This window comes from Capra hircus, chromosome 2, assembly GCF_001704415.2.
Source record: "Capra hircus breed San Clemente chromosome 2, ASM170441v1, whole genome shotgun sequence".
Lineage (NCBI taxonomy): Eukaryota > Metazoa > Chordata > Mammalia > Artiodactyla > Bovidae > Capra > Capra hircus.
Genome location: NC_030809.1, coordinates 15820347 through 15840815, shown reverse-complemented (window position 1 = coordinate 15840815; position 20469 = coordinate 15820347). Strand labels below are relative to the sequence as shown.

Here is a 20469-nt window from a genome sequence, read left to right as displayed (position 1 = left end):
CTGTGTTGAGACACTATAAAAGGTGTTGAAGATACAAGAATTAAATATGCACCAAAATAGAAACAGTAGTTAATTCCCAATGGTGGATTCATAGATTTTTTTTTTCCTTCTCCTTTTCCCACATATATATATATTTTAAAGTTTTCTGCAATGAATTGATATTGTCATTGTAGTAAAAGTAAGATTTTGAGGGTTTTTTTTCTGTTTTTTTTTTTTAAGTGGTGGGGGAGAGATATTGGAGTATGTTTATAGGCTGCATAGGGAGGCGAATCAGAGACATTGCTGATGAGGAAAAAAGGAACAAAGCTTTGGAACCAGGTCATGAAGGAAAGGGCTTCCCTGGTGGCTTCCTACAGTGCAGAATCAATCCCTGGGTTGAGAAGATCCCCTGGAGAAGGAAATAGCAACTCACTCCAGTATTCTTGCCTGGAGAATTCCATGGACAGAGGTGCCTGATGAAGGAAGTGGGAATTTCAGGACCTAAACTCCAGGGTGGGTAGATTAGCTCTCACTAGGAGGATGAGGACCACAGACTTCCCTAGTACAGAGAAGGTGGAGCGTGGGGTCCCTGCTGAAATTTGGAAAGGAGGCAGGTTGGCCTTTCTGAGAATGTGCTTAGATGGGAAGACCCCCACCCTCCCTGTCAGAACCCATTTTCCCATCTTGCTGCCCCTACAGCACCTGTCAGTGCCATTTGTATACAGATCTATCATCCAACTGGACCTTAACATCATTCTTAATTTTTTAAAATCTCTTCTCCTCATACACAGCACAGGGTCAAAAGCCCAAAAATGCTTAAAAATTACTTCATAAAGTGAATTGCATATCCATTTTCCGGGGCTTCCCTGGTGGCTCAGTGGTAAAGAATTCACCTGCCAAGCAGGAGACATGACTTTGAACCCTGGAGGTCCCCTGGAGGAGAAAATGGTAAATTTTCTTGTCTGGTAATTTCTCTTGTCTGGTAAATTCAGTGGATAGAGGAGCCTGGCGGGCTACAGTCTATGGGGTCACAAAAAGTCGGACAGTTGTTAGCGACTAAAACAACAACATACCCGTTTACATAGTTCTGTTTAGCCTGCTTTATTAGTATGGTGTTTCCTTGGTAAGGATGTTTATTGCAGCAGCCTTGTCAGCACCCTGAGCTGTGTCCTGGGGTTGAGGAGGGTCTGACACAGCTGCCCGAGTGTCTTCCCCCCACTGCCTTCCCTGCTCACCCTGCTGCTAACACACCAGCTGCCACCCATGGAAATGCTGCTGCTGCTGCTGCTAAGTTGCTTCAGTCGTGTCCAACTCTGTGCGACCCCAAAGACGGCAGCCCACCAGGCTCCCCCATCCCTGGGATTCTCCAGGCAAGAACACGAGTGGGTTGCCATTGCCTTCTCCATGGAAATGCTATAGAACTTGAAAAATAAAACTAGGATCCCCCTGGGTCATCTTGTGTCTGCAGCAAGCCCACAGAGCCAAGCACAAGCGCAGGACTGTGTGACTGGGGGCTGCAGGTCATGGTAAAGAAACAGTGCCGGGTTTTATGCCTCCTCCTAGGACACTTCAGTGGAAATCTTGCCCAATCAACTCCCAGTGAGAGACCATAGGTCCCGAGGCTGATTCTGAAAATAATAGAAAAGTTCCCAGAATATTCATTTTTAGTCCTTAGCAGAGCAGGGCAAAGTCGCTTTATTTCAGACCTATAGAGATAGCCTGGGACCAGAAGAGCCTTTGGAAGAACTTTGTTGTGTCCTTTGTGTCCTGGTTTGCTAACGAAGATACCAGGCAATTAGAGGCTGACCTAAGGTCACTTCAAGGTAACAGCAGACCTGAGCACAGATTTTGCTGTGAATCCTTGAGTTTAAAGTAAAAATTCAAAATAAAATATTTTCAAGAATTAACAAAACAAGACATGTATCATTTATAGGATTGTTGTCGCTGTTGTTTAGTCATTAAGTTGTGTCTGACTCTTTTGCAAACAAAAAAAATTTTTTTAATCAGCCTTTCCTGCATTTAGAGGTTACTAATCATGAAGTTGATTTAAATTTAAGGACTTGGGCTCTGAGGTTAATAAACAACGTGTTGCTGTGCTGCATGCCTTTAAAGGACGGATGGACCTCGTTGTTGGAGAGATGACTTCGTTTGGTCTTTTTGGAAGGCTGGAACTGAATTAACCTCATTGGCTTTAGAAATCTGTGATTCTGTTTTCCCTGGGTCTTTCTGAACCCAATCCTCAGAAGCTTCCTCCATGGCTCTCCTGTGCTTTGCTCCCTCTCCCCCACCTGCAGCTTCCTTCCCACAGCCCTCAGGCCTCCCAACCAGTCCACCACCTCCAAAGATTCCTCCTGCCCGCCCCCCACCCGCCTCGCAACTGTCTGCAGTAAAGGGAACGCTTTTCAAAGACTTCCCTGGCTTCCCTGGTGTTTCAGATGGTAAAGAATCTGCCTGCAGTACTGGAAACCCGGGTTCAATCCCTAAGTTGGGAAGATGCCCTGGAGAAGGGAATGGCAACCCACTCCAGTATTCTTGCCTGGAGAATCCCATGGACAGAGGAGCCTGGCGGGTTCCTTGGCATTGCAAAGAGCCAGATGTGACTGGGCGACTAACACTTTCCAAAGACTGCCCAGTCGGGGTCCCTCATCCTCTGTCACAGGAATGGAATTCTTGTCTCTTGACCGTATCCTGCCTTCAGACTCCTGTGCCATTTCTAACGTTTACAAGGCAGACAGTTGAGAGAGTTTCCTTATTTCTTTCATCTTTGGCTTTGAAGTTTAGACCTTCAGGTCAAGATGCTGGAGGGGAGTAAAATTTGCCATTCCAGGATATCTTTTGGGCTTCCCCTCATAGCTCAGTTGATAAAGAATCTGCCTGCAATGCAGGAGACCCCTATTCAATTCCTGGGTTGAGAAGATCCACTGGAGAAGGGAAGGATAGGCTGCCCACTCTAGTATTCTTGGGCTTCCCTTGTGGCTCAGCTGGTTAAGAATCTGCCTGCAATGTGGGAGAACTGGGTTCAATCCCTGGGTTGGGAAGATCCCCTGGAGAAGGGAACTGGCTACCCACTCCAGTATGCTGGCCTGGAGAATTCCATGGACTGTATAGTCCATGGGGTTGCAAAGAGTTGGACACGACTGAGCGACTTTCACTTTGACTTTCAGGATATCTCTTGGGCATGTGGATTGTTTCAAGCTGAAAACAATCAGGACCCAAAAGACTCAGGAAGAAACTCTGACTTTACCTTCACTGTCTAAAGAATGTAGAGGACCTGCTTCTAAAAGGGAGAGAGCTATCACCACAGATAACTCTAGGATGGACTAGGTATGGTAGACAGGAGGAACCTTTCAAAATCTGTTTTTTTTTAAATTCCTGTGTGTGTCCCATTGTCTCTGCCTGGTCCACACATTGTAAACATTTGTTTACCAAGCATTTGCTTTTCCACCTTCATGTGAATTTCCTTCCTCTCCTTCTAAGTCCTGAATCACTAGCCCAACATTCTCTTTTGTTATTAGCTGAAGATGGTATTTAAAGTGAAGCTTTCAGCCATTTTAGTGAGTTACTCAGCTTTCCTGAGTCTCTCCCATGTTTTGTTTGATTTTCTCCTGTTAATCTGTCTCATGACAATTTAATTCTTAGACCAGAAAAACCTGGAAGGGTAGAAAAAATTTTCTTCCTTCCCAACAATAGAAGTAGGCCTGATTATAGTCTGAGGGACAACAGACTAGGCTGGTGGCAAGTGACCTCAAACTGTAGAAGAGAACACAATTGACTCCATACAAATTAATCTTGCAGAAAATTCTTGTACATACACTGCCTTATAAACTAAAACTAGCAAACACATGGCCCTCTGGTACCCATGCTCCCTCCTCAGCTTCCGAAAACTGGGTTTACCTCTTGATGGGTGTTGAGCCACAAGACACCACCAATCCAAAGAGTGGGAGAAGGAAGGATTTATTACTTGCAGCAAGTAGGAATAACATGGGGGATCTTTCCCAAAGCAGTGCCTCCCCAGACAGCAAAATTGGGGAAGTTTTAAGCTAGGATGCATGCAGACTCCTAAAGGGGCTTCAGCCAAGGAGGGTTCAGCATAGAATTGGGGCAGAAGTTGGCAGAGTCCACATGATAGTTGATTGAAGTCACAGGCATCAGAAAAGGGCAACATCATTATTCATAGTTAATCTGGTAATTGAGTATTGTTAAGGGTGGTTAAATTTTGCAAAACAGCTTCAGGCTAATCTTTACCATTGGAACAGAATTAGGAATCTTTACAACTGATATATCATCTCCAGTCTGGTTAAGTTAGCTCCCTGGCCTGGTAATAGCTGTTTGTTTTTACCTTCTTTCATTCCCTTAAAATCAACTACTGAGACCCATTCTTCTGTAAGAGCAAGCATTGTGGCCAGGCTCAGATCATCGAATGGCTTAGGCCTAAAGTGGTTTCTCTTATTTAAGAAAGTCCTGTCTGGCTCACTACCTCCACGGACCCCTACCTAATCTACTTACACAGTACCCCCCACATTGAGATATTTCACTCTTCTTTCTTGAGGGGCACAGAGCCAAAAGTCATTCTTTTGTAACTACTTCTTGCTGAGAATGGGCATTGCCGTTTCCCTAGTTAGAGGAGTGAAGCTCTCTCTGCTAGAGCTAGAGAAGTTTGGGGGTCCACAGAGTAGTGGCTGAATGTGCATAGCGTTATTCTAGCAGGTGTAGGTGAGGCACAGCAGGAGAGGCAGTTAATAGCAACTTTGCAGCTTCACTGGCAGAGTCTTGAGCCAAGAGCCCCCTGACCCAAACCATTTTCTCTAAACTGGGAAGAGGATCCTTCAGAGGAGATTTAATTTTTTTTTCATATACATCATGAGGTGAGTCATATTAGAAACTCATCAGGTATAAAACCCAGCATTCAGTATGTCTTATAAGTTCCTCCTTGAACAGCTGTTAAAATATCAAGGACCACGCAGTTCTAGAGGATGACTTTTTGTATCATAGAAACTTCTGAGTTCATCGTTCTTACTGAGTAAATTTCACAAAGCCCTGTGTGTGAATGATGATGTCCTCTAGTTTTTTTTATTTTTTAATGCATTTTTTTTCCTTAATAGCCAAAGCAGATATACATTCAACAGGCCACTTTGGTCACTATAAACTTTAAGGTAAATCATGTATTAGCTGGAATGGCTTCCCAATACCTAACTGAGTTCGTGAAAATTTATTTTATCATTTTTCCTTTTGATTGCAAATCTCTTGGTAGGTCAGATTTGTCCCTCAATGCCAGGGTGATTGCTGCCTGGCATCCATCATGTTCCCTGGTGCCACGCTTCCTTTTTATTTATAAGTAGTGGCCTACTCATCAGATACAGTGAACAAGCTCAGAGGTATGTTAATAGGGAAACATTTTATAAGCTATATGTTGTATCAGTTATACTGAATTGTCACACAGACATCATACATGCGCTTTTAGCAGTAGACTTAAAGCAAGCAATGATATTTGTTGTTATATGTCACACAGTAGTTATACTCTGTGAAGCTTCACTGGATAATTTCCTTTAGTTTTGTTGCATGTGCACTAGTTAAGAGTACTTGATAAGGCTGCTGGGAATCTAGAATCTTCCATTTTTAGAGGAATCAGGTAGAGACAAAAGATTAATGTCTCAGTCCTACCCTCAAGTTACAATTTACCAAGTTGGTGTAGGTTATAATTAGCTTAAGGGGAAAGGTATCCTTATATCTGGAAAACAGATGAAAAACCAACGATATTTCTTTGGGAAAGATCCCCAGTGATCTCCTTACTTGCCACAAGTAATAACTCCTTCCTTCTCCCGCTCTTTGGCTTGGTTGCATCTTTTGGTTCAACATCCACCCAGAGGCAAACCCAGCTTTTGGGTAACAAGCCCAGCCGGGCCACAGCATGAGAGGACACAGCTAGGTCTAAATAGGAGTGTGTGGCTGACAGTGTCTCCATCTTGTCACTTACTCTTTGATCTTACCATGGTCTTCTCTGTTCTTCTTTAAGAAGGGACCTGTGCCTCACTTTGTCACCACTGGCCTGGCCAGGAGTGGGTCCAGCAGAGGAGACCCCCTGCTTGCTCCTCGCGAGCCACCCCCCTCACTACCTCTGCCCTTTGCAGTCACCAGCACCTCTGCATCATAGACATACTGCCGTCAGCTTCTCCTCACTGTCTTCGAGCAGTGCCTCTTTCTGCCCAGTTTCTTTTTGGATACGTTACTCTTGGCATCTTTGACTTTTTTCACCCCTGGGCCCTCCCTACCCTAGGGGGGTTGCCTCGTGTTCACAGTAAGAAGAGGCAGAAATCCGTGCACCCTCCTACCCCTGATCATCTCAGCAGCCTAGTTTTGTTCCAATCAGGAAACTGTTTCTTTCTTCCTATTACAATTTGTTTTTATTGAATTATAGTTGATTTACAATGTTGTGTTATTTTCTGGTGTATAGCAAAGTAGTTAGCTATATATATATATATATATATATATATATATATATATGAATATATGTATTCTTTTTCATCATAGGTTATTACAAAATATTGAATATAGTTCCCTGTACTATACAGTAGGACCTTGTTATTTATCTGTTTTATATACAGTACTGTGTATCTGCTAATCCTGAACTCCCATCCCTCCCCTGCTTTCCCCTTTGGTAACCAGATTTGTTTTCTGTGTCTGTGAGTCTGTTTTGTAAAGAAGTTCATTTTTCTGATATATTTTTTGAACCAAATAGTTTATATACAGAAGCCCAAAGCTGTAGTGGAAGTGATTTTATATCTAATTACTTAAAATTACAAATTAACCCCATTAGCAGTGTTTTGAACCAAATATTTCTTAATGAGACACTGACTTTTTTAGAAGCTTAAAATTTTAAATACATTTGAATGGAAATTAATAGTTTTCAAATGATATGTTTTCCCCATGACTTTGTATCTATTAAATAGAAAGTCAATATTTTACTTTATTTACTTCACTGTCTGTCTCTTTTGTGACCTTCAGCAAGCTATAATAAAAAATAACACTTGATTTTGAGTCTTAGGTCTTTAGCACAGATCTGATCCTGGCCTCCACTTAGGAGTTAGCGTGACTTTTCACAAATCCCCAACCTCTTCTCTCAATGTAAAATGGGCCAAATAACGTACTCCCAGGTGTGTTGGACTTCCTAGGTGGCAAAGAACCTGCCTCCAATGCAAGAGATATAAGAAATGCAGGTTAGATGCCTGAGTCAGCAAGATCCCCTGGAGGAGGGCATGGCAACCCACTCCAGTATTCTTGCCTGGAGAATCCCATGGACAGAGGAGCCTGGTGGGCTACAGTCCATGGGGTCAGAGAGTCAGCCGTGAGTGAAGGGATTTAGCATGCACACACATCCAGGTGTGTTAGAGAGATTTGAGAGGGTCAGAGGTGTGAGAGCTCTGCCACCAAGCAGAGCCAGGTGGTCCCCGGTGTCAAGCCACTTCCTGTCCTACCTGGTACCAGAAAGTAGATCTTGAGGTAGGCAATATTTTCTCCTTTCTAACTAGTTTTTTTTTTTTCCCCCAGCCGGATACCTTCAGTGGATATTGGCATGCTGTTTAATCCAACATCCTAAATAGCAGTGTCCTAGAGTGTACGCAGGAAGCTTGCGCCTGCAGAAAGAGAGTGACCCAAATCCTGTGATGAAATGAATGGCAGAGGAAGGCCATGATTCTTCTCTGAAGGGTTCTGTTTACGAAGCTCCTCGTGGCTTTTTTGCTTTTTCCATGAAAAACTCTTTGTCTTTTTGTCTTCTGCCACTGGCCCTGGTTACAAACCGGGCGTTGATGTGAATCCAGTTTCCAAATTGGAAATTAATGAGGTGTCCCATCCAGAGAGGCCTTCCTCCCGTTCTGTAAGGCGTGCTGGCCCCAGGAACCAACACCCCCGCCCAGTCAGGTCCCTGCTTTCCTGTTGACCTTCAGTGGGTGAGGGGGCTGTGGGCATCCTTGCCACTTCATCACAATGTGGTTTCTTGGCCTGAGAGTTTTTTTAGTCCGCGTGTCAGGTGTGACTTCCAGAATCAATGGGTTGTTTTTAAGCTGCCTGGCCGTCTCTGGGCCAGGAAGTTCTTATTGGCTCTTTAGAGCTCCTACTTCAGCCCTCCGTATGTTCAAAAAGAAGGTGCAGACTTTCTGGAATGGAGGCATTAAGGGAGGGGAGGCCTAAGTAAGGTGACAGAGTTGTGGGAAGCTTCTCATCAGTGCTGAGTCCCAGGTTTGCTGGTGTTTGAGTTGTCATTGACAGATGAGGAGACAAACCGAAGGGGCAGTGGGTCCAGTGAGGAAGAAGAGGCAGCTCAGACTGAGAAGTGCCACCCTTGTGAGTGGCTAACAAGTTTTGATCAGGAGTGGGGGACCTCGGATTTTGCCAAGTTACAGTGAATATGTTTTAAGAACTCCTCGGGATTCAAAATGGCCCCTGGTCAGGGACCAGCACTACAGAAGAGGGTTTAGAGGGAGCCACTGAGCTGTTTAGACCCAGGATATATGGATGTCGGGGTGGCAGAGTATCTAGGAACCTCGTGGAACTTACTGCAAAAGTTTGTCCATAAATACTTCAAGGGAGAGGGCCTGGAGCTGTCACTAGCTTTTTAAAGTAGTTCTTGACTCAACAGTTTACATGAAAATGGATGCCCAGTCAGGGTGATCCAAGTCTCCCCACCCTCTGTGCAGTGGTGACCCCTGGTACATATGTAGGGCTTTCCTGTGTCTTCTAGGAAAAGGGGACAAAAACCCCAAGAGGCCAGATACCCTCGGACCTGGATGTCTGAGGGAATGTGTGAAAAAAGAGCAGTGGAACTGAATGAAAAGGGACATTTCCCCAAGCTAAAGACAGACTGTCCAGCAAAATGTTGACACACGGAAGGAGGAGGATTGACTGACTGGGTTTGGAATGAGTCGTAGAAAAGGAAACAAGCTGAGTCTCCAGGGGAAATCTTTGCGACCACAAGAATGAAGAGGTCGTGGCCCCGTCATCCTAGAGGAGGTTGGAGCAGCTCCACGAGTGGGAAGTTTTCAGGAAAGATGGCTATGACGGAGGGACAAGCATGGGCTGACCTTGAAAGGGGCTCTTCTGGGGACCTGCACACACTGCTTCCCCCAGGACTGCTGGACAGTTTCTCTAATTGCCCCTACAATTTCTTCTGCATTCAGTGCATGCGCGCGTGTGCGCACACACACACATACACACAGTCCCTGGAATTGCCTCTACAATTTCTCCTGCGTTCAGCGCATACACATACACATCTCCTGAGAGCCAAAGTCAGGACCCGCTTGCAACAGCAGAAGAGTCATCAGCGCGTGCACACACATACACACACACACACAGAGAGTCACTGGGATTGCCTCTACAATTTCTCCTGCGTTTAGCGTGCACACACACATACATACATCTGAGAACCAAAGTCGGGACCTGCTTGCCACAGCAGAAGAGTCATCAGCATAATATTTTGAGTTGCTTGTATTTTGAGATGAGAGTAGTTTTTAAAATAATTCAGAAAGTATATTTTGAGGGGTTTTTTTTAAGAACATTAAAGTCTGATATTCCAGAGCAAGACTCTTCATAATAAGGCTCTTTGCACTAAACCAATGAAAAACATAAGTGGTTTCTATTGTTCACTTCCCCGTGCTTAATGGCTGCCATTATAAACAGTAGTGGTTCTTTCTTCAAAGGTAAGGAGAGGGTGTCAGAGGGGTCTCTCTAGCTCTTCAGGTAGAAGCTGTGTGCCCTCGAATTTTCATGGTATGGACAGCTGTGGGCTGGGCCCTCCCTGTTCCCCACTGGGGAACACCTAGTAACCTTCAGACAGGTGTTTTCAGGAAGCCTTGTCTCTGGAGTTGCGACCAAAATGGTTTACCTGGTAAAGGGGGAAGGGGTGGGAGGTGCTCAGTTAAAAAAAAAAAGCCGGTGCTCGTCCCTCCTCGTTTCCTCAGTCTCTGTAGAATGTGTACAGATGAATGGTTGCGTGAAAGAAAAAACTGAAGGAAAAAAAAAATTCTCCCTCACAATCCGTCCATCTCTGCAGATCCTCGCTGAATGGTTTGGCCGGACCATCATCCGCTCCTGCACCAAACTGAGCTACGAGCACGCGCAGAGCATGATTGAAAGCCCGACCAGGAGAATCCCGGAGAGGGAGCTGCCTGCCATCTCCCCCGAGCACACGTGTGACGAGGTGCACCGGGCTGTCTTGAACCTCCACGGAATCGCGAAGGAGTTACGCAGACAGCGGTTTGCGGACGGCGCACTGCGTCTGGATCAGGTCAGTGGCTTCCTCTTTTCAACGCCGCCCACAGACCTGACTTCCGCCAAAGCCCAGTGTGTGCGAGAATTAGCATGGCAGCCCTGGGGCTTGTCCCTCTGCCCTTTCCTCAGTCTCTGCCCTCAAACAGTGGCATTCCTCGCGACTCCGCAGACACCCGGGGCCTCATGACGTGAGCCCGCTGGTCCTGTGGCAGAAGCCTCTTCCCTCAGCTCAACTCTGGCATTCCCTGGAGTCTGCCCACCCTCCTATTTATTTCTCTTTCCACAATCCCTCCCTGAATGAACCCCTGTATTCTTATTTTAACTTCTTCGTGTCCGACTCTCTGTGACCCCATGGGCTGTAGCCCACCAGGCTCCTCTGTCCATGGACAAGAATACTGGAAGTGGGTAAGCCAGTCTCTTCACCAGGGGGTCTTCCCAGCCCAGGGATTGAACCAGGGTCTTCTGCGTCTCCTGTCTTAGAGATGGATTCTTAACCTCTGAGCCACCAGGGAAGCTCATTTCTTATTTGACCTATCAGTTAGATGCTGAGGACACCAACATTAATTTCTCCATCCCTGCCCTCCTTCCCCAGGCCCTACATCTGCCACCCGAAACTCCTCACCTGGCGCTTGCTGTCCCTTCCGCCTGACACAGTGACCATCACCCCAGTGAGCTGCACACGTGGACTGTGTTCCCTTCCCTCGGCTCCCTCCAGGGGAGCTGTGTGTTTCAGTGGTCAGCCTTCTTTACCCCCATCCTGGCTATGCCGGTTGTACATGTTATAATTACTCACTGTAACGGAATATTAGGTACACTGATCAAATAAGAACATTTTAAAAAGCTGCTGTTCCTATGAAAACTAAGTTAAATTGTTTGCAAACACTTGATGGAAGATGAATCTTCAGAAATTGTGCTGTTTGGGTGTGATGACTATAAAAAGGAGGGGGGGAAATCATAAAAATTCAGGAGGAACTTTGTACTCAGATTGCATTATAGATATCTAAGCTCGCTCTTTTAATGAAACAAAAATGATAAATTATAGGCAATGAAGTATACATAGTTGATCAGAAAAAAGTATGTAAAAATCTAATTAGCATACTCTTTTGTAAAAGTGAGAGTGAAGTGAAGTCGCTAAGTTGTGTCCAACTCTTTGCGACCCCATGGACTGTAGCCTTCCAGGCTCCTCTGTCCATGGGATTTTCCAGGCAAGAGTACTGGAGTGGGTTGCCATTTCCTTCTCCAGAGGCTCTTCCTGACCCAGGGATCAAACCCAGGTCTCCTGCATTGTAGGAAGACGCTTTACCGTCTGAACCACCAGGGAAATCCTAAAAGTGAGTGTATATGCATTTATATAAATTTGTTGTTATTGTTCAGTCACTTAGTCACGTCCGACTCTTTGTGATCCCATGGACGGCAGCACACCAGGCTTCCCTGTCCATCTCTGTCTCCCGGAGCTTGCTCAAATTCATGTCATTGAGTCAATGATGCCATCCAACCATCTCATCCTCCATCGTCCCCTTCTCATCCTGCTTTCAATCTTCCCCAGCATTAGGGCTTTTTCCAATGAATTGGCTTTTTGAATCAGGTGGCCAGAGTATTGAAGCTTCAGTTTCAGCATCAGTCCTTCCAGTGAATATTCAGGATTGATTTCCCTTAGGATTGACTGGTTTGATCTCCTTTCTGTTCAAGGGACTCTCAAGCATATTCTCCAGCACCACAGTTCAAAAGCATTATATAAATTAAGTTAAACAAATGTTTAGTTATGTATGATTCCCCTTTTCATCCAGCTTCTGGAAACCTAACCCACCATCACATCAAGCACATCAAATGAGAGAGTTCCATTACACCATTTTAGAGACCCTTCCCCATCAGATCGTTATAAAATTGGATTGAATTAAATATGTTAAATACTCTAAATACTGTAAAAGACCATCAGTGATCTCAACTTGCATTAGGAGGTGTCCATGTAGAAGAATGATCAGTTTCAGATTGTTACTGATCTGTTGGCATGTCTTAGAGTGAGAATTTTATTGCTGAAAGTAACTATTTTTTTCAATTATTTTTATTGGAGAATAGTTGATTTACAGTGTTGTGTTAGATTCTGCTGTTCAGCAAAGTGAATCAACTATACACACACATATATCCACTCTTTTAGATTCTGTTCTCATATTGTCATTACAGAGTATTGAGTAGAATTTCCTGTGCTATACAGTAGGTCCTTATTAGTTATCTATTTCATATATAATAGTGTGTATATGTCAATCCCAATGAAAATAATTTGAGATACTTGTATTCCATCAGCCCTCTCAACTTGCAGATTAGAAGCTGAAGTCCTCAAGGGTTCATTGAGTTTCTTATATGCAAGCAATCCAGATAGCCAACTCTTCATTCACTTTTCTTCCATTTACACCATGCTGACTTGAGAAAGAGAGGTTTCCCTTCCAAGTGGGAATGAAACCCTGAAGTCCTAATTAGTCCTAATTCCAGTTAATTAAGGTTTGAAGATAATGGAATTGCACCCTTGGGGCTGATTCCTTGGTTCCAGCTCAGTGGGTAAAGAACCCACCTGCCAGTGCAGGAGAGGCAGGTTCGATCCCTGGGTCGGGAAGATCCCCTGGAGGGGGAAATGGCAACCCACTCCAGTATTCTTGCTGGGACAATCCCATGGTCAGAGGAGTCTGGTGGGCTACAGTCCATAAGATTGCAAAGAGTAGGATGCAGCTAGACTTATGGCACACCAGAAAACAAGTTTGTGGACCACAGCTCTGGAAGAAGGGGCACGCTGGTCTCCTGCAGCAGGTTCCTGGCAAGATCGTTGATAAATCAACCAGACAGCCCATCCAGCAGTCCCTGCGTTTGTTCCCCTCTGCCTGCTGCCTGCATATGCCCTCATAAAAATCCATTTTTCCCAGTGCCTTTGGCACAGCCTGCTGTTTGGAGTTGCTCTCTCATGCTTTGTGTGCCCCAGTTCACTGTGTCCACATTTTTGGTGGCAGGTCTTAAAAAAATACGTCCTTCTGCCCTCCTGTAAGAGGAGACAACATCTGTGCTGCATGCCCTTGAATGCAGAAGAAATCTGCTAAGCCAGAAATTTCCCCTTTCCAAGACATGAGTTTACCCTGATGATCTCCAGAATGAGTGAGGTGGAGGACACCAGCATGGGGCCTGTTTGTTGAGTCAAGGGGAGATTGGTTCGGCGGTCACAGTAACTACCAAACAGAGCAACTTGATCACCGGCTGACTGCAGGCAGCAGCTTATTCCAGAGCTGCCTGGCCCATGTCTGAGATAATGTATTCCCCGAGCTACAGGCCACCTGGGCTGGCTCCTGTCCCCTGGGACCATCTGCCTGCAGTCCTGTGCACTTACCCAGTGTATGCTCAAGTGTTAGCAAGTTCTCTGTGAACTGTGGTGTGAAACACACCGGGAAGCACTGCCTTTGGGTCGGGTTGCTGAGAGGTCCTAGCTCAGGGAAGTGACATACCTTTGTTTCTCTGCCCCAAAGGTCAGGTCAGGTGCTGAGCGCGTTCTATTTGCTTTTTGGTTGGTTGAGTTGAAAACTATCCCCTTTTCTGCTGCCATGTTAAATCTAGAATTTAACACAGATACTTGTATTTATTTATGACAAGTGCTCAGTTGCTAAGTCATGTCCGACTCTTTGTGACCCATACGCTGGAGCCCGCCAGACTCCGCTGTCCGTGGAAATTTCCAGGCAAGAATATGGGAATGGATAGCCATTTCCTTCTCCAGGGGATCTTCCTGACGCAGGGATCAAACTTGCATCTCCTCCATTAGCAGGCAGATTCTTTACCACTGAGCCACCAGGGAACACACACCACTCTCATTTCTTAAAAAGTGTGCAGTCTTGGTGGCCTGCTCCCTCCTAGGGGTGAAAGTGACCCTGCCTGACTCCAATGTGATAGGATGACAAGGCCTCAACTCCTGTTGGAGTTGTGGCCTGAGCCATTTCCTTCAGAAAGGTCAGCAAGGGAGGATGGTGGGGTGCCAAATAGAGCCCCTAAACAAAGACATCTTAGGGAGTACTGACTGTTTTCAGGAAACTACAGCTTTCTGGTGCTTTTCCTCCAGCCTGCCCATCCTCAGTCAGGTGAGAGTGCTTAGAGGCCACCCTGTGTGAGGGCTTCTAGAGAAGCAAGCATGACTGCGGGAGGGAGACAGTACCGCGTCTGGAGTCCCTGAAGGCGGGCAGGGCATGTGAACAGCTCCTGCTGAGCCACTGACTTTCTGGGTTTAGAGAAAGTTGTAGTGAAGAAAGTTTGATGTTTCCATCTTCTTAACTTTGGAGGCAAATTCCTCCAAACTAATAGAACCTTTAGTACATTCTCAGCTGCATCTTATATGGATCCCACACAGCTCAGTTTTGAAGCCCAAACTTAAAGCAGTTTCTTTGAGTGGACCTGAGTATAAAGATCAACTTGGTGGGAACAGTTTTTAAATGCCTTGGAACCCAGGCTGCCATAGAAGGTACCATGGATGACCTTGACCCTGCCCAGCCTTTAAGGCAGGCTCTGCAGATTTCCAGTAGGGAACCAGTTTAGGGAAAGAGCAAGTTAGCCAAGATGGCATGGTCAGACTCTCTTGCCTCACAGCCTCTTGCTCTTGCCCCAAGTTTTGTAAATAATGGTTACGTCACAGCTGAGATCACTTATAGCACTGCACGTGTGTGTCACGAGGTACTCGCTTGGCCACTGGCTACTTTTGTTCTGTAAGCATATATAAGCTCCACCTGGAAAGCCCTTGTGATTAGGTTAGGTTATGTTCTGGCTGCTGCATCAACCAGGAGAAAATAAACGTGTCTGCAGTTCTACAGCTCCTTAAGTCTTCTTCCAGCCTCTTAGCTCATGCCTTGCCTACCTTGGGTTCAGCAAACAGCGCACACAGTGAGATACAGCACGGCAACCAGATAAAAACTCTTGTTGTCTTTCAGTCACTCAGTCGTGTCTGACTCTGCAGCCCCACGGACTGGCAGCACACCAGGCTTCCCTTTCTGCACTCTCTCCTGAAGTTTCCTCAAGTTCATGTCTATTGAGTCATTGATGCTATCTAACCATCTCATCCTCTGTCACCCCCTTCTCCTCCTGCCCTCAATCTTTCCCAGCATCAGGATCTTTTCCAATGAATTGGCTTTTCACATCAGGTGGCCAAAGTATTGGAGCTTCAGCATCGGTCCTGATTTAGGCTTTGTGGGCCATCTGGTCTCTGTCTCAGGTACTCAGCCCTGCTGCCATGGTGTGAAAACAGCCAGGGACAAACAGACAGATGAGCACAGCTGTGTTCCAATACAGCTAGAAGAACACTGAGAACTTTGGATTTCATATAATTTTCATGTCAAAAAATCGTATTCTTCCTTTGATTATTTCTGAATCGTTTAAAAATGTAAAAACCATTCCTAGCTCATGAGCCATGCAGAAAGTAGGGGGTAGGCCATAGTTGACCTGTGGTCCATCATATGCTGAGCCCTGCCTAAATGAGATGCAGCTCTCTCCTTAGTCAGCTTTCAGCAGCACGTCAGCACTGTACTGGGAAACTGGGCTGGGTCCTAAAGAGCACTTGTGCTCAGTTACCTCTCGGGATGGTTTCATGCAATTAAGCAAATTATTCCTTTGATTAGCACCATGCTTGGCAGGTCCAGTTGGAGGCCTAAAGGAATGGATCTGTTTAGCCCCAGTCCCCTTACTCTGTTTTCAGTCAGGTAGCTTTCATTAGCCTGAAGCAGAAAGAGCAGTGGTTCTTAGTTTCCCACCTCTGCAAGCTCGGCAGCCTCTTCACAGTCAGATCTCACCCCACTCACCCCACCTTCCTGAGCCCACGTGCAGAGACGCTGGCTCCGCCATCTGGTAGGGTGTGCCGAAGTCATGACTGTCAGAGCGAAGCGCAACTCTGAGGAAGCTCAGTGGCGTTTCTTCCCCAACCCTACCCCTGCTGCTCTATGCAGCAGTGTATTTTGTCGAATTATACATTTAAAACTATCGTTAAGCATGTTTCTGTTCCTTCTCTGTAATGTTGTTCGTAAGAAATGAGCATTCCAGCTCTCTGTTGTTTAATTTTTGTACAGTATAATAACTGGTGCCAGATAAGGAGGATGGAAAGTTCAAAGACGCCTGCCCCTTGGAAGGAAATCTATGACAAACCTAGACAGTATATTAAAAAGCAGAGACATCACATTGCCAACAAAGGTCCATCTAGTCAAAGCTATGGTTTTTCCAGTGGTCATGTACAGGTGTGAGAGTTGGACCATAGAGAAGGCTGAGCGCCAAAGAATTGATGCTTTCAAACTGTGGTGCTGAAGAAGACTCTTGAGAGTCCCTTGGACAACAAGGAGATCAAACCAGTCAGCCCTAAAGGAAATTAGCCCTGAGTATTCACTGGAAGAACTGATGTGAAAGCTTCGATACTTTGGCCACCTGATGCAAAGAGCCCACTTATTGGAAAATACCCTGATGCTGGGAAAGATTGAAGACAGAAGGAGAAGGAGGCAGCAGAGGATGAGATGGTTAGAAGCATCACTGACTCAATGGAAATGAATAAAAGCCAGCTGCGGGAGATAGTGGAGGCTAGGGGAACCTGGCGTGCTGTAGCCCATGGGATCGTGAAGAGTCACGCACGACGTAGCAGCTGAGCAACAGCAAGGAAGATGGACATAACCATCCTGTCTGGCTCTTCCTGTCTTGTCCCTTATGTCCTCACTTACACACAAGAGACAGCTGTTGATCTGGCAGCTGGATGTGTTGGGAGACTTGGTCTGTATTTTCTTAGTCACAGGGTCCTCTATTCAGCCTGTCTTCAGAAAGTGTTTACTAAGTACAGAAAGCAGGTATGTGGTAGGTGCTGGAAATGAACAGTCCCCATTCTCAGGTTTACCATGCAGTGCAGGAACCAGCAGACCACACAGTAAACGCACAGTGCAGAGCTGTCCCAGGGTGCGTGAGACCGCACGGGGGAGGGCGGGCCCCATCGCGGGATCAGGGACGACGTGCAGGGATGGTGCGCATTACAAGGCTTTAAAAAGCTTGAGGGACTAGCCAGGCTGTGAACACAAGGGGGGTGCGTTTCAGGCAAACTGCTATTGCAGGCATGGAAGAGGTGGGAGATGGCGCCTTTGGACAGCGTCCAATTGTTCCAGATCGTGGAGTGTGATGAGAGGACAGCTAGGGGAGAGGGCAGGGGCCAGGCTCGAATTCTGCAGGAGCGGGCATGGGAGCCACGGGACCATTTCAGACGCAGAAGGGACATGAACGGAACTGTGTTTTAGTAAGAGCTTACTGGCTGCCTCATGGAGAGTAGACTGAAAGAGAAGAAATAAAAAAAAAGAAAGCTTATGTTTCAGGAGAGAGATGATGAGGGCCAAACCTGAGACTGAGAATGTGGGGAAGTAGAAAATTACAGATTGAGAGAGGAAGGAAGATTGGCAAGCCTTGACAAATTGGCAAGCCTTGTCCTAATTAGATGTGGAAGGAAGGGGCGCGGGTGCTGAGGGAGGAGAGGTGTTTTGTTTCGTTTTTTGTCTCTGCTGCATCTTCTTTGCTATCCAGGCTCTTCTCTAGTTGCGGCGAGAGCCGGGGCTTCTTTTCTATCAGAGCACAGGCTCTAGGGCATGTGGGCTCAGCAGTTGTTTGGCTCCCAGGCTCCAGAGCACAGGCTCAGTAGTTGAGGTGCACAGGCTTAGCTGCTCTGAGGCATGTGGAGTCTTCCCAGACCAGGGATTGAACCCGTGTCTCCTGCACTGGCAGGCAGATTCTTTACTGCTGAGCCACCAGGGAAGCCCAAGGGAGGAGAGTTGAATCAGGGACTCAGGCTTCAGGTTCGGGCACGTGCACTGATGCAGTACTAGGACTGACGAGGAAGTACCTTAGATTAGGAGAGCTGAGAAGTACCTAAGTACCTTCGGAGAGGAGAGTTGAGTTTGAGGGGCCACCTGGAGACAGAACAGGTCGAGATGTGGAATAAGCATGTGGGCATAGAGGTCTGGAGGTCGGTCGGCCTCACCTAGAGGTAGCCATTTGGGAGCCATGTCATCTCTGCCACCATAAGAATCGCTACCCTTCTCTTTCGGGTAGTGATAAACAGCGCAGGAGGCTTCTACTAGAAGTTCAGGGTTCTGGTTGAATGTGGACAAGCCGTGGAGATCGTTCTAGAACCAGGGAGGCTTGAAGAGTATTTATCACTCTGTCAGATTTCCCCCTTTTTTCCATTTACCAGCTTCATGATAATCGTATAAGCAGGATTTTCATTTCCATGTGTGCATCTCATTTATAAGTAAATCCACAGCCCAGGGTCTGTGCTCTCTTGAGAGGCTCCGGGAGTGAGGCTGGGCAGGGAATAGCCTCGGGTGCCAGCTCTCGGGGGGCGTGGGGCACAGGACTTCCCAGTCAGAGGGTGTTGAAGTCCTTCCTTTGAGGGAGAGAGTGACTCAGTGATCACACTTTAATTTCATGTGGAATCAGGCAAAACAGTACACATTTATGCATCCCAAGGCATGGACGAGACTTGAAAACTTGACCTGGTTGTATATAAACAACATTAATTACACCCACTTGTGTGAGCTGATCACTGTTTGTGTCTTGTTAGCATACACATAAAAACCAACGCATATCATTAAGTGTTGGAGTAGGTCTGCTGAGCAGCTTGTTATTATAACCCTAAACTTTCATGTGCTCACCCTCCCTTTAGGCATGTCACATAGTCATTTACTCATAATTTTCAAAAATTAGAAGGAATGCAGGGAGTAGTATTCTGGAAGTTGTTAAAAATACAGACTCAGACATGATTTCCAGCCCTCACTGGACAGATGTTTCTTGGGCTCCTAGTGTTACAACCACCGCTTCTAGTCCTACAAAGGAGCCTGAGGGCTGTGGAAGACAAACTTTCTTCTACCCTAGAGGTGCTTAGTGAATTTGTGAAGAGCTGAATTTGTGAAGAGATCTGCACTTACAAGAAACTTCAGCAAGAAAAGCAAGGGCATAGTAAATTGACTTCCCTGGTAGCTCAGTTGGTAAAGAATCTGCCTGCAATGCAGGAGAACCCGGTTCGATTCCTGGGTTGGGAAGATCCGCTGGAGAGGGGATAGGCTACCCACTCCAGTATTCTTGGGCTTCCCTGGTGGTTCAGCTGGTAAAGGATCCGCCCGCAATGCGGGATAACCTGGTTCGATTCCTGGGTTGGGGAGGAAGTAAAAGACCCTGGGCTGTGGATTTACTTTCCCAGTTGGAAAGGCTACCCACTCCAGTATTCTCGCCTAGAGAATTCCATGGACTGTATCATCCATGGGGTCACAAAGAGTTGGACAGGACTAAGCAACTTTCACTTTCTATGTGCTTATGAGAAACTTCAGTCAGATAAAAGCAAGGGCATAGTAAGCTGACACAGCGAAGGAATACCCAGCCTGATGGCTCTTAGGTAGATGGAGTTAGTGAAAGCAGGCTGCTTGGGACGGGCAGTCCAGAATCACAAGGTGATCAGAGTGAAAGGCATGCTTGGTGAAGAAGAGCTGAGGGCCAGCCAGTGCCCACTCCATCGAGATTCAAGGGATGTGTTCCATCACACTCCTCTCCCATCTGAGTTCTGAACCCACTGAGAAATAGACACACAAGTCAGACTGAGATCAAAATCTCCCATCTATTACTGGTGAAGTTTGGATTAGAGAAAGGCAGCCTGAGCCAGTTCAGGCATTTGGAACAGCTCAGAAGTTAATGCTGTAAAAGGAAACTCTGATGGGGCAACTCGAGGGAGGAGGGGTGTGTGCTCTGCAGATAGGGCGCTGGGCACCAAGTGCTGGAATGGCCTTCGCAGCTCGGCGCCCTCCAGTGAACAAAGGTAAGTAGCTGATGCTTCAGCTCTTGGTCAGAATGGCCAGGATGCATCCTCAGCAAAGGCTGAAGACTGGTATTTATATAACTTCAGAAAGTGAACGTGGCTCCCACTCGACCTCTGGAAGCTTGCCCTCCAGCTCTTTCTGCTTGCCTGTTATCCAGGCTCATCTCTTACAGAAGGGAGGACCTCCACCCCTATAGACCTGTCTTAAGTTTTCAGGTAGCTGAAGACTGAAACTCTAAATCCTGCTGCAGAGAAGCTTGCCTTGGCCAGCCCCTCCTGCCTTCCCGCTTAGGGCTCCCAGAGCATCTTATTTATACCCAACACCTGTCTGGATCACATTTTCACATTGCTTTCACGTTTTCACATTTTCCATTCACTTCCCTGTCTCCTTTTCT

At 46.3% G+C, this 20469-nt stretch overlaps 1 protein-coding gene across 4 annotated transcripts in view; it reads left to right on the top strand.

Annotated features, from left to right (window-relative positions):
- Window positions 1-20469, top strand: part of DIS3L2 (DIS3 like 3'-5' exoribonuclease 2) — a 358364-nt gene that overhangs the window by 266784 nt on the left and 71111 nt on the right. For 3 of the 4 annotated variants that reach the window (XM_018058183.1, XM_018058187.1, XM_018058188.1), the window contains exon 13: window positions 10025-10258. In XM_018058183.1, coding sequence (XP_017913672.1) covers window positions 10025-10258 — 234 coding nt within the window. Of the gene's footprint in view, window positions 1-10024; window positions 10259-10834; window positions 10995-20469 lie in introns of those variants that run through there. The other variant, XM_018058197.1, reaches the window with a different exon arrangement.